The 13266-nt window shown below is 44.2% G+C and overlaps 1 protein-coding gene across 1 annotated transcript; it reads left to right on the plus strand.

Moving 5' to 3' along the window:
* Positions 1-7508: 7508 nt before the first annotated feature.
* Positions 7509-13032, plus strand: CSTL1 (cystatin like 1; the record flags this gene model as incomplete). The annotated part of the gene is made up of 3 exons (XM_081033785.1): positions 7509-7727; positions 12113-12226; positions 12949-13032. 3 exons carry the CDS (start codon positions 7509-7511, stop codon positions 13030-13032), a joined length of 417 nt encoding a protein of 138 aa, XP_080889911.1.
* Between the last annotated feature and the right edge of the window lie 234 nt (positions 13033-13266).

The following is a 13266-nucleotide window of genomic DNA, read 5'->3' on the forward strand; positions in this document are numbered from 1 at the left end:
CAGTTATGAGTTAATCCTTCCTCCGTCTCAGCAAGGAATGTACAGGATTAAGAGTGGAGCAAATCTGTATCCAGGTTACAGGACCTTCTAATAAAAGAGCTTGATACTGTAGAAGGTGGCTATCTGTAAGCCAGTGACTGTTATTAGTATTCAATAGTCCTTGAATATGGTGAGGGGCATAAACGGTTAAGTCTTGCCCCATTGTAAGCTTGGTTGCCTCGGAGACCAGAAGAGCAGCTGCTGCTACTGCCTGGAGGCAAACTAGCCAGCTGACACCAAGAGGTCCAGTGCCTTACTTAAATAGCCCACCGGTTGTTGTGAGTGTCCCTTGGACTGTGTTAGGACTCCTAAAGCCATTCCTTTTCTCTCTGTTACATATAAAGGAAAGATTTTTCTGTGGGCAGATTTAAAGCTGGGGTGCTTAAAGGAGCCTGTTTTAAAAGGCTGAAAGCCTGTTCTGCCTCAGCTCCAAAGAAACAGCTGAGTATTTGCAGTCTGAGTGTCTTTAATCAGTTGATAGAGAGGATTATGCTATTTCTCCGTATCCTGGGACCCATAGGCAGCAGTAGCTGGTGATGTCTAGAAAGCCCCATAGTTGTTTAAGGGTTTTAGGTAGGGGATACGTGGAGATGGGACGGAGCCTGTCCTCTCCTAGGGCCCTAGTCCCTTTAGAGGTAATTAGCCTAAGATATTTGACAGAAGTCTGACATATTTGGGCATTGACCTTGGAAATCTTGTAGCCCTTAGAGGCTAAAAAATTTAGAAGAGCAATGGTGCCCGGGCTGATGAGGTCTTCAGACGGAGCACATAATAAGAGATCATCGACATATTGTAAGAGCGTGCAACTGTCATAAGAAAATTCTAACAGGTCCTTAGAGAGGGCCTGTCCAAAGAGGTGGGGACTATCTCTAAACCCTTGGGGAAGGACCGTCTACGTGAACTGTGAAGTCTGGCTTTCGGGGTCCTTCAAAGCAAAGAGATATCATGAGTCAGGGTGCACAGATATGCAGAAGAAGGCATCTTTTAAATCTAACACCATGAACCATCTGTCAGTCTCAGATATTTTGGCTAGGAGCGTGTAAGAATTTGGAACTATAGGGTGTATAGGAATAACTGCCTCATTGATGGCTCAGAGGTCTTGAACTAATCTCCATTTCCCATTTGGTTTTGGAATTCCTAAGATAGGGGTATTGCAAGGGATACTGCATTCTCTAAGAATACCTTGTCGTTTGAGATTGGTAATGATTGGTATAAGTCCTTTCTGTGCCTCGGGTTTTAGAGGGCAATGTTTATGGTAAGGAAATAGAGTGGGGTCTTTAAGATGGATGTGTACCAGGGTGTCTGTTAAGGCACAGACAACTACCTCCTGTGTGGCCCAAACATCAGGGTTGATGTTGGCTTCTATTACCGAGAGGCAGCTAGGAGGACTTCCAGGGGCCAGGAGAACAATAGTTCCCATCTCAGTCATAATGTCTCTTCCTAAGAGTGGGGTTGTCTGGCATGATTAAGAAAGAATGGGAGAATATTAGGTCACCCCATATGCAGCCTAAGAGCTGAGAGAAATATTTAGTAATTGGTTTGCCTGTTACTTCGTGGATAGTAACATGTCGATTGGAGAGGGTCCCTCCCTCGGTTGGAGAGGAGGACAAAGAAAGTGGCTCCCATGTCTAGAAGGAAATCAATGGATTTTCCTTCTACTTCTAGGGTTACCCGGGGCTCGGGAGTCCCAATAGTGAAATGGGATGAGGGAGCCATTGGTAGAAGCCCCTGGCCCCATCAGTCGCGAGCAGGGGTCCAGCTGGGAGAGGCTGGTCCCAGGTGGGGAGGCCTCCTGAGACAGTCTGACTTCCAGTGATCTCCTTTAGAAATGGGACAGGACCGCAGAGGTCTCCGAGTGGGCTCTAGTCGCCGTGGACATTCCCTTCGCCTGTGGCCAGACTGTCCACAATGGTGGCAGTCAGACTTTCCTCAGGTACCCTGTGGAGTTGTGGTCTGTAAGGCAACCGCTAATACCTCCGCCTTTTTTCTTATTCTCCTCTCCTTGTCCTGAGCTTCCTCCTGCTCCCAACTGTAAAAGACAATGTTGGCTATCCTGAGTAACTGATCCAAGGTCCCTTTGGGACCAATGGCCAATTTCTGTAATTTCTTGCGGATATCTGGGGCAGCCTGAGTTATAAATGTATCCTTTAAAAGGATTTCTGCTTCAAGGGAGTCTGGCCCAATAGGAGTGAACTTGATTAGGACTTCCCTGAGTCTTTCTAAAATGGCTGAGGGATTTTCTTCTGAATTCTGGCTAATTCTAGATAGTTTTGAATAATTGATGGGCTTAGTCCTAGTTCTCCTCAGACCCTCTAAAATGCATGCCAGACAGTGTTTTCTCTGCCAGTTTCCCATAGCTGTATCAGGGTCCCACTGTGGATTTGTAGCAGGTACTGCTTGCTTTCCTGTAGGGAAGGGCTCCAGCGTGGGGTCTCATTCTATTTGTTCATCATGATATACTAGGAATTGGTCATCTCCAAATTTTTTTTAATTTTTTTAAATTTATTGGGGTGACAATTCTTAGCGAAATTACATAGATTTCAGGTGTACAATTAAAAAATGGGCAGAGGATATGAAGAGACATTTTTCTAAAATGGACATACAGATGATAAACAGACATATGAAAAAATGCTCAACCTCACTAATTATTAGAGAAATGCAAATAAAAATCACAATGAGATACCACCTCACACCAATCAAAATGGCTATCATCAATAAATCAACAAACAACAAGTGCTGGCCAGGATGTGGAGAAAAGGGAACCCTTGTGAACTGCTGGTGGGATTGCAGATTGGTGCAGCCACTATGGAAAACAGTATGGAGGTATCTCAAAAACCTGGAAATGGAATTACCTTATGATCCAGCAATTCCACTTTTAGGTATCTATCCAGAGAAATCCAAAACACTAATTCAAAAAAATTTATGCACCCCTATGTTTATTGCAGCGCTATTCACAATAGCCAATACGTGGAAAAAACCGAAATGCCCATCGGTAGACGACTGGATCAAGAAACTGTGGTACATTTATACAATGCAGTATTTCTCAGCCATAAAGAAAAATGAAATCTTACCATTTGCAATGATATGCATACACCTAGAGAATATTATGCTAAGTGAAATAAGTCAGACAGAGAAAGACAAATACAGTATGATCTCACTTATATGTGGAATCTAAAGAATAGAATAAATGAACAAACTAATCAGAAACAGTCTCAGAGACATAGAGGAAAAGCTGAGGGTTGCTAGATGCGAGAGGGGTGGGGATGAGGGAGAAGGTGAGGGGATTAGAAAGCACAATTGGTAACCACAAGATTGCCGTGGAGATACAAAAAACAGTTTAGGAAATATAATCAATAATGTTGTAAAGATTTTGTAGGGTATCTGATGGACACTTGTCTTAGTAGGGAGACCACTTCAGGGACTGTGTAGATGCCTGATCACTGCGCTGTACACCCAAAGTTGAAGCTGAAGCTGAACAATAAGAATGGCAACTGTAATTATACACACACACACACACACACACACACACACACATATATATATATACATATGTATGTATATATGTATTCACAAGTAATGGAGTACAGTATAAGGAATAGCATGGCTGTGCGATTTCAGAGGGGTAGTAGATTGGGGAGGAAGTTATCACTTTCTGAGGGGTATAAATATCTAACTCTTACATTGTTTTGTACACCTGAAATGAAGGAAAAGGAGGAGGAGGAGGAGGAGGAGGAAGAGGAAGAGGAGAAGGAGAAGAAGAATTATGGGACATGCAGAGGCCAAATGTTGCTTTTTTGGGTTTTGTGAAACTTTGAGAGATTTTAGGAAAACACTCAGGATGAGTCAAGACAGGCTGCTTGTATGGAAAAGCCACTGGAAACATATTGAGTGGGTCTACAAGTTGGGATGGGCCAGGTTTCAGGGAATCACAAGAGCAAGGTGAACAGTGTTAGCCAAGTCGATGGAGACTCAGATATGTGGCCACTTGCGTCTGCAAGCCGGGAGGGTGGAGGGCTCAACAAAGGAATAATGACCTCTGCTAGCACTTCTATCTGGGAGGAAGCTGCCCCTCCATCTGTAACCCTGAAGCCACACACTTCAGCTCTTCTATGTCAGTGGTGCCTTTTGAGCTGCTGCCCCAGCACTGGAGCTCAGAGAATGACTCTCAGTGAATAAGTCCATGCCTGGGCCCTTTAACAAGAGTGCCTGGGACTCCAGCAGCCCTCTGTCTCACTCAGCCACAACCTCCATTGGTTTTCACAGTCAGAAGTTGTGGGGATTACTCTTCCTGGCACTGGAAACCTGGGTTAGGTAGTCTGGTGTAGGGCTGGGATCCATTGTTCCTCCAAGGAGACCTACACAACCAAGATATCTCTCCCAATTTTTAACTAACACACATGGGTGTGAGATCAGCTTGTTCCACATCTCTGCCCCTCCTATCAATCTCAAGGTGGCGTCTTCTGTATATCCTTAGTTGTAGGACTTCTATTCATCTAGACTTCAGGGGATTTTCAATGATGGTTGTTCCGTAGTTTAGTTATAATTTTGATGTGGTCATGAAGGAAGAAAACACAGCGTTTATCTACTCTGCCATCTTGATTGGAAATCTTGTTCATGGGTTTTGTAACGTGGCCTAGTGAATGTTAATTTTTTCCCCCTCAGGTCCACAGTCTGCAGGCCATATCCCAGATTTCCAGGGTGGGCTGAGCTTGTGCAAGTCTGAGCACTCCTCTCACATATTACTCAGAATCCTTATATATCCACTTTATAATGCTATTCCTGCAGCTCAGGCTCAGGGTATTCCAAAGCTGCCACCTCCATTGGCTGGGCAAGTCCTACAAGGCAGGCTCAGAGGATCAGAAAGGATATGACTGGTCCTAGCAGAATTTTCACATTGAGGGTTGCCTGGGGTCCAGAAAGGTTGGAGCCCAACAGACCACAGGCTTCATTGTGTGGGTTCAGATTTGTAGAAAAATCATGCAAATGATGCTGACTGATGACTGACTTGGGAACAGGTTCTTTGCCTATATTCATTTATTCTCCACTGCAATGCAAGATTAGTAGTTTTTTTTCCATTCTCATATTATAGATGAAGAAACTGAGGTTCTCAGAGAGATTAAGTAATTCTCCCAGTCACCCAACAAAGGATTTGAACCTGGGATGGCAAGGCCCATGCTTCCCCCAGTGTATCATGCTGCTTTCCACAGTCCAATGTCTTATTTATTTATTTTTGAACACTTTTACCTTTATTTTGAAATAATTTCAGATTCCTGAAAGGTTACAAAAATAGCATAAATGTTCTGATATACCTTTCACCCCACATAATTACAGTGGTGAGAACTAGGAAGTTAACAATTTGTATAATACTGTTAACTAACCTGCAGACTTTATTCACATTTCATAAATTGTCCCACTAACATTCTTCTTCTGGAGCAGGACCCCATTCAAGATCCTACTTTAATTTTGTTGGGTATCCGATGGACATGTGTCCTGTTTGGGAGACCACCTCAGGGATACTGTGGATGCCTGATCATGGCATTGTACACCAGAAGCTAAACATTAATGAATGCCAACTATAATTTTATATATATAAAAGATCCTACTTTAATGAGTGCTTTAAAAATAGGGAGCTCTTGTGTGCTTCTGGGTATAAGTGATAGGGTTCAGGATATGGTACCCCAAAATAGGGTACTTTGACATATTGAGTATCTTAAGCTAAAGAAGTTTGAGAAAATGGCAGAGGCAGGAAGGATACTCTGACTTCTCTACACCCTTCTCCCTTGAAAACAGGAGATAAACATATGTGAAATATGCCCTCTTTATACGGGGAGGAAGGGAGTCATCCTTATCACTAGAAATAGGGAATTTAGGGCAAGAAGGCAATATAAACAGACCTTGCTACTTCTTCAGCATTTACTACCTATACCCAAATCCCTTTGTCTTGTCAATGCTTTACAAATTTGTTTGTTTACAATAAAAAAACTTCCTGCTCTGATCACTTCTTTGCGTGGCCATTCTCTTGTGAGTACTCCCATGTACGTGTGAAAATTCAATAAAACTTAGGTGCTTTTCTCCTGCTCCTCTACTTTAGGTCAGTTTAATCTTAGGCCAAGCCAGAGACCAAAAGAGGGTAGAGGAGGATTTCCTTTCTTACACAGGCAATACACAACCTTCAAGGGTCTGCGTGATTAACTTCCATTTTTAAAAAAATAATTAAAAAAATTTTTCAATTACAGTTGACATACAATATTATATTAGTTTCAAAAGTACAACATAATTATTAAACATTTATATAAAGTGATCACCCCAACAAGTCTAGTGCCCATGTGACACTATACATAGTTATTATATTATTGACTACATTCCCTATATCGTACTTACATTCCCATAACTGTTTTTATAACTGGCAACTTTTATAACTTCTTAATCTTCCCCCTTTTCAACCCCCCCCCCATCTGGCAACCATCAAAACCACATGCTTACCTTCTAAATAAGGCTCACAGTGTATTCTTCTCTCAAAGGGAGGCTGGGATTACCTCACAAAGCTCTGCTGGGGTCATACCAAGATAGCAAAGGCTGGTGTCAGAGCCTGCAGGCATAGTGGGATCCAGCAGGCAGAAATCTATGGTGAGTAGGGGGCAGGTGAGTAAAGAGATTCTATAGAGAAGCACAGATAATACTGGAGGTGCCCAAAACAGTGTACACAAGTGGACACTTTGGTCAACGTTGCTCAAGCAGTAGTTCACCATAATCAGAAGTGTCTGGATGCTGATGGGAACCACTTTGAGCACCTCTTGTAATTGTAGAAGTCAAACGTGACTTGTATTCATCTTTTGTTGTTGGTATATATTGAGTATTACAATTTTAATACAGTTTTCCTTTCTTAAAATGTGTATACATTTTTTGGCACCTTCTGTAGTTAATGGCTGAATTAGATAGTTGGAACCCAAGGTAGGTAAGCAGAATATACCACACCCTGTTCCATTCTCTGATTCCTTATATCCCAGCTCAAATATTGTGTTCTCTATAGCCTTTCTCCATTCTCACAAATGGCTCTCCTCTGTCCAATACACTAGCTCTTATTGCATAGCACTATAAATGTCTGTTCTGGGGGCTTTCTTCCTTGCTAAGTGTGAAGGCAGGGAGAGGGTCTTACTCATCTTGGCAGGTGTTTAGAAACTACGCTTTCCTGAATCACCAAAGAACCGAATGGGTGTAGAGAATGACCTGACCTGAGAATGGGTTGGGTAGCCACACAGGGTGATTTCCCTGGCTAGTCCTTCAGTCAAACTGTGGGCGGGGCCTTGGACAGAAGAGGTTCTGGTCTCAGTCTCTGTTTAAATACAGGCAGTCATTTCCTGGGAAAGTCCGTTTTGGCAAAAGCCGTCGAGGGACAGCGAGCAATCCCGAGCCTGGCATCTCCCCACCCTGGAAGGTGCAGTGGATAGAAGGCTTCTGAGGCTGCAGAGATGGGAAGTGTATGCTGGAGAACTCTTCTGCTGCTACTAGCTGCCCTAGTCCTGGTGGCCAAATTGGGTCACTTTCAAAGGTGGGGAGGCTTCCAGGAGAAGTCCATGAGCAAGAAAAACATGAATTCAACACTCAAATTCTTCATTGAAAACTACAACAATGCGAGCAATGACACCTACTTATTTCGAGTAGACAAGCTACTTCAAAGCCATATGCAGGTTTGTGCCTCAGTTTATCCAGATGTGGGCAGTGCCCCATTCTTGCCCATTTGCACATACGCGGATATGGTGTGGCTCCCAAAGAGAACCAAGGGATTGTTTCACCAAGTTGGGAGTGACTACACTTGGAATGGGTGAACTTTAAAGTGGTTCAGACCCCAGAGTTGCCTTAGCCATGCTTTCAAAGTGGTAGTCTACGGACTGCAGTGAATCCCTAACTCTGTTACTCTTAGTCTGAAGCAAAAATGTCCCCTAAGGTTCTCAACTGTTCTCCCTTGGTAAGAATTGTCTTTCATTCTGATATGAGATCCTACCAGAGTGCAAGCAAATGAGGATGATTTTGCTTTCTTTTACGGTCTCATTTGGCAAAATATAAACATTCTCTGTAGGTCCCCCTCAACAATAATATTGCAATGTCCAGGGTTATAAAATCTAAGTCTGGACTTTCTAGCTGTGTTCTACAGAATCCTGGAATTACACAGAGAGTTTTTGGCAGGAAGAGAGCAGAGGGAGTAAGGGCTAGGCTTCAACCACATCATTTCTCCCTTTATTTGTTTTTCGTATGAAGTTTTCTGATGTCAATTGAAAGATGATAGAGGAAAGAAAAGTTGTTCAAAAATCACTTTTGTTGATTTAACCTCCCCTTAAGATCAGATGTTGTCACGCAGCAGCCTACCGTCTGTCCCCTCGTACCTACCCCTAAAGAAAGAGTCTGTGAGACTAATCCTTTCAGGGACTTTGCTTCACCTTTGTGCTTACACCTTATGTCTCCCTGTTTGGTCCTGGAGGATGGCTGGTTAGCCAATGACGAGTAAGATTCCCCACTGGGGGCACAACTCAAGCCAGGCACAGTGGAGTGGGGACCAACAGGAGAACCCACGGGGTTGATAGAGGTGGGCATAAATCCCCACCATCCCCCCGCTAAGGAGAGCTTCTGCCTTTGTGGCTGCATTCTTTCCCACAACCTGCTTGGGAAGAGATTCAATGGTGTAATAACATCAGTTCTCCATCTATCCATTTCAGTAAGTTTCAGCATAAAGGTTTTGTCTCTTGGGGAGGTACATCCTGAAACTGAGGGTTCAGCTGTTTGCAGGCAGGGGTAATTAGTTCAAAGCAGTTTCTTAGTATAATGTGTGAAATTCACAGACCTTGGAGAAAACAATGTTGCTTTCTTGTGTGTGCATCAATAAAAGCCACAAGGTGGCCGGATTCAGGGCTCTCAGTCCTTTGAGGCTGGGAGACCCTTGGGTCCCGTTTCATAACTTTCTTGATTTCTGTTTCTTACTTTCTTAACCCTTCCCTGCCCCTTCTCTTTCGCTCACTGCCTGTGTTGCGAGGGCCATGACAATCAGATAGTAATGTTAAAAAAAAATTTTAACTTCCATGGCAAAAAGTCTTTAAGAAAGGTTTTACTGAGGCAAAACTGCTCACCAAAAAGAATACCAGTCTTGGGGTATGAAGTCTAACCACCAGCAGTTGGCTAGGTTGAAAAGACATACATGTCTACTACTGTCTTGGAGTTTGCAAGCATTTTTATACATCACGTAGGGGGTAGGGGAAAGAAAGATATAAGCCATCTGAAAGAATTTACATTAGCTATAGGCAAATGAGTGGGAGAAAATTAAGCAGGGCCAGCTCTGGGATAGGTGCAGTTTGCAAAAAGAAATGTCCATGTATACCTGAAACTAATGGATGGATGGAAGGAAGGAAGGAAGGAAGGAAGGAAGGAAGGAAGGAAGGAAGGAAGGAAGGAAGGAAGACAGAGGGAAAAGAAGGAAGGGAAGGAGAGAGGGAGGGAAGGATGGAGGAAGGAAGGGAAGAAATGTTCACTCCTGTGGATTGGCTGGGGACAGGAGTCCTGAAAGCCCACATGCAAACAAGAAGCAGAGGCTCCTGGAGTCCAGTGGTGCTTGGCTGAAATAATCTGTGGAAATAGCCACCTGGAAATTAATCTGAAATTCCAACAGACATTGAAGGAATATGAGCAGTCTTTTGTTAGCTGGCCTGCAGTCTTTAACAGACTAACAGTTCTGTCTGTATCTCACTCTCTGGCTGCAGTAATTTAATCTCAGAATTTTCTCCTTGTCAGTAAACCATGTAAATTAGGGCAGAGGCAATGCTACATATTAATTCAATTAACTGAATTAAGAAAAAATAATTGACTGCAAGAATAGGGCTCTGATCAGAGATGGGCAGCAGGAATAGGAGAAACCAGCCAGGATGGGGGAGCAGAGAGGGTCAGGCAGTGTTAATGTGACAAATGGGCCTCATGTCACAGCATAAGACATCAGTTATTCCTTTCTCAGTAATGCACAGTTGCTGCAAGATGGAGGCTCATCCTGGCCAAGAACATTGAAGTGACTTGGACACAAGGTGGCAGCCCTCAACCAAAGTTCTTTTGGAAATTGGTTTGTTCTCCCCATTAGTCTTCCCAAGGATAAATCTGAGAATCTGAGGAGGACTGTCTTGTGGAATCAATTTGTTGTCATTAACAGTTAACTCTGAAAGAATTGTTTGTGAGCAAACTTTTGATGTTATTCAAATGGATGAATTGACAGAGTGACTGTACCCCTTGGTATCTAGGTGATCTGGGACAAAAATCCCTGGGCATATCCATACCTGTTACCACATAATTGTGTTCACCCTAATACCTCAGAGAGAGGTACAAGAGGTAGGCAACCTTCTGGGTTTGATGACCAGATCCTCCTAATTGTGGGATCTTGGTCAAGTGCCATCCATACCCTGCAGGCCTCAGTTTATGTCACTTGCAAAATGGGCTGAGTAAGAGTGAAACGGCACTTGTAAAAATATTTGTATTATGAGTATTCCTACTGTTATTTAACAGTCAAGTCTAATAATAAGTAAGAAAACACTTCGTACACTAGAATGTTAGTTAAATTTATGGCCAGTGTTTTAGTTTCTTCATAGATAGAGACTATACTGAAGGTCAGTATGCCAGTGCTTGTCACAAGCCCTGCAAGATACCAATGCCTGCAGGGAAGCATCCTTTGATGAAGAGCTCAGGAGCCCTGCATCCTCAGGTTCTTCTATTGGATGCAGGGACCAGGATGGTGCTACTGCCTTCAGGCCTCCTCCCCCTGCCACACTACATACTTTGAGGTTTTTCTAGGGCCAGTGTGAGCTCTCTCACCCCCTATGGCGACTCCACAGAGCGGAAGCCTTCTTTTTGGTTTGGTCACTGCATTTAGACAACGAAGCAGGAACTTCCAGGAGCTTCTCCCCTCACCAGGTAGAATTCTGTCATCCACATAGTTATTGGTGAATCCAGCCCAGTTTCCAACACAAACCATTTATTAGTTTCACTTCTGGGTGTGGGGCTTACCCACCACCAAGGCTTTCCTAGTCTTTTTGCCCTCACGTCTTTAAACCTTGCACCTTGCACTTGAATATGAGTGCAAGAAGACATATCACAAAACCAGGAAGTGGCCCTAGCATGCATTCTACATACTTTATGTAGTCACCATTCATATACACCAATATGAGGATATTGGCACTGTTCTCCCCATTTTGTAGATGAGAAAACTGAGAGTCACGGAGGTGGAGGGAGTTGGCCAGGGTAATAGAGTTGGAAGGGGCTAAAGCCAGAACTCAAGCACAATTCTTATGTCTTCTCTTCTGACACTTTTCCAATTTCATTGCTGCTTCAGGGTAATGTTCCCAACACTTAGTAAAACATTTAATAATTCATAATTATTAAGTTACCATAAAATCCATTTTATGCATTCAGTGAAATGCGTGCTTCTCTTTAGCCCACGTAACAACTCCTTGCACAGGCATAGTTATTATTTGTACTCTGCGAGGAAACTGAGGCTGCTACACACTTGCTCAAGGTCACAGTGTTAGTGGATGGGGTATACTTGCTCCAAATCATTGTGATTCCTAAGTGTTTTCAACTGTATTGCTGGACTGCCTCCCATCAGGCTGGTTGGGAAGGAGAGTAGGGAGAGAAGACACGGCTGAAGGAACTGGAAAAACCAAAGAATAAGGTGCGGCAGGCTCTATGCATTCCCAGAACCATGTGTGCAGATCTGGGGTGTTCTGGGGCTGCTGGGTGGCCAAACTTGATGTGTTATCTCCCTCATCCTGAAGCTACAAGGAGGACAGGTGAGACCCATCTGTGGCTGCACCAGTGAAGCCAGTGCAGAGCAAGGGAATGGCTACACACAAGCTGGGTCCGGTGACCAGGGGCCACGGTGTCACTGTGCATCCCCCAGCGGGAGGGGAGGAGGGAAACATGCTTTGGTGCATGAGCCAGGCACAGGGACTGTGGCTCATGGGGCTTCACTCTCCACTTAGTCTTTCTGGAAGGAGTCAGCAACTGGATGCTTTGAGTGAAAACTAACGGTGTCATTGTTTCTTGGAAGCTGACTACGGGAGTGGAGTATCTGGTCACTGTGAAGATTAGCCGGACCAAGTGCAAGAGGAACAGCACAAAAAGTCGTTCATGTGCCATTCAGAGCAATAAGAATTTGAAAAAGGTGTGTAGTGGCAGTTATTTGAGAAGTGACTCCTGATCAAGACTGAAAAAAGTAATATTTATAAATTAACATGAATTGAACATTGACAGCTTTTCCAGCTGTGTGCATTGGGGCAGAGCGAGACACAGTGGTATGGTTGCTGAGGCCATTGTAGTTGTGGGGGGTGGGAGAAAGGCTCTCTAGTTGAGTCAGAGCTGGCACAGTCCTGGTCCCAGCCCTCTGTATCATCCCAGGTAACAACCTGGCCCATTCCTGGCCCTCAGTGGAAGCAACATGTTCTTTCCTTCAGGACATTGTTTGGGTCTCGGCTCACACTCTCCAGGGCCCTGTGGATTATCCAATTGCCTCCTTGTCTTCCAGCCTCTGCCCACACTTTTCCTGGTCCCTCCTGGTGGCACCACCTACTGGCAGATATGAGGTCTCCCTGTGCCTGGGTGCAGGTGGAGGACTGGGGTCAGGGTGGGGGAGGGCTCTCAAGGTGTGTGTGCTCCAGGTCCCCAATGGCTGGGCAGGGGGAGCCCCAGGTAACATTCCTCTTCTGGGCCTGGCACCCCTTCTGCCCCCACCACATGACTGTGAGCAAATCCTTCCCACCACGTGGTCAGTGTGCAGCCTCAGTGATGGATATAGGCTCCCCAGGGAGGACCTGAGAGGACAGGAGCTTTTTATTTGCCTTAAAAAGATGATTGTGAAATATGATTGTGTTCTTTCTCCTTCCACAGAGTTTCACTTGTGAATTTTTGATGTACTCGGTGCCCTGGATGAACTATTACGAGCTTTGGAACAACTCCTGTGTGGAGGTCTAAATGTGTTTGTGCAAAAATCCTTGATGAAAACTTAGATGGTCACGCTGTGCACTTTCTATTAGAGACTTCTGGAGGGACCTCATCACCCTCAGCAGGGTCCCGCTACACACCCACTTGCGCTCACACTCACTCACATTCACACTCACAGATATATTCACACTCAAATACAACCCGTTTACATATGCACACATTCACACATGTGCACTAACACACTCTTACACATTCATATAGCAT

Source organism: Rhinolophus hipposideros (assembly GCF_964194185.1).
Source record: "Rhinolophus hipposideros genome assembly, chromosome: 22".
NCBI classification, from domain to species: domain Eukaryota; kingdom Metazoa; phylum Chordata; class Mammalia; order Chiroptera; family Rhinolophidae; genus Rhinolophus; species Rhinolophus hipposideros.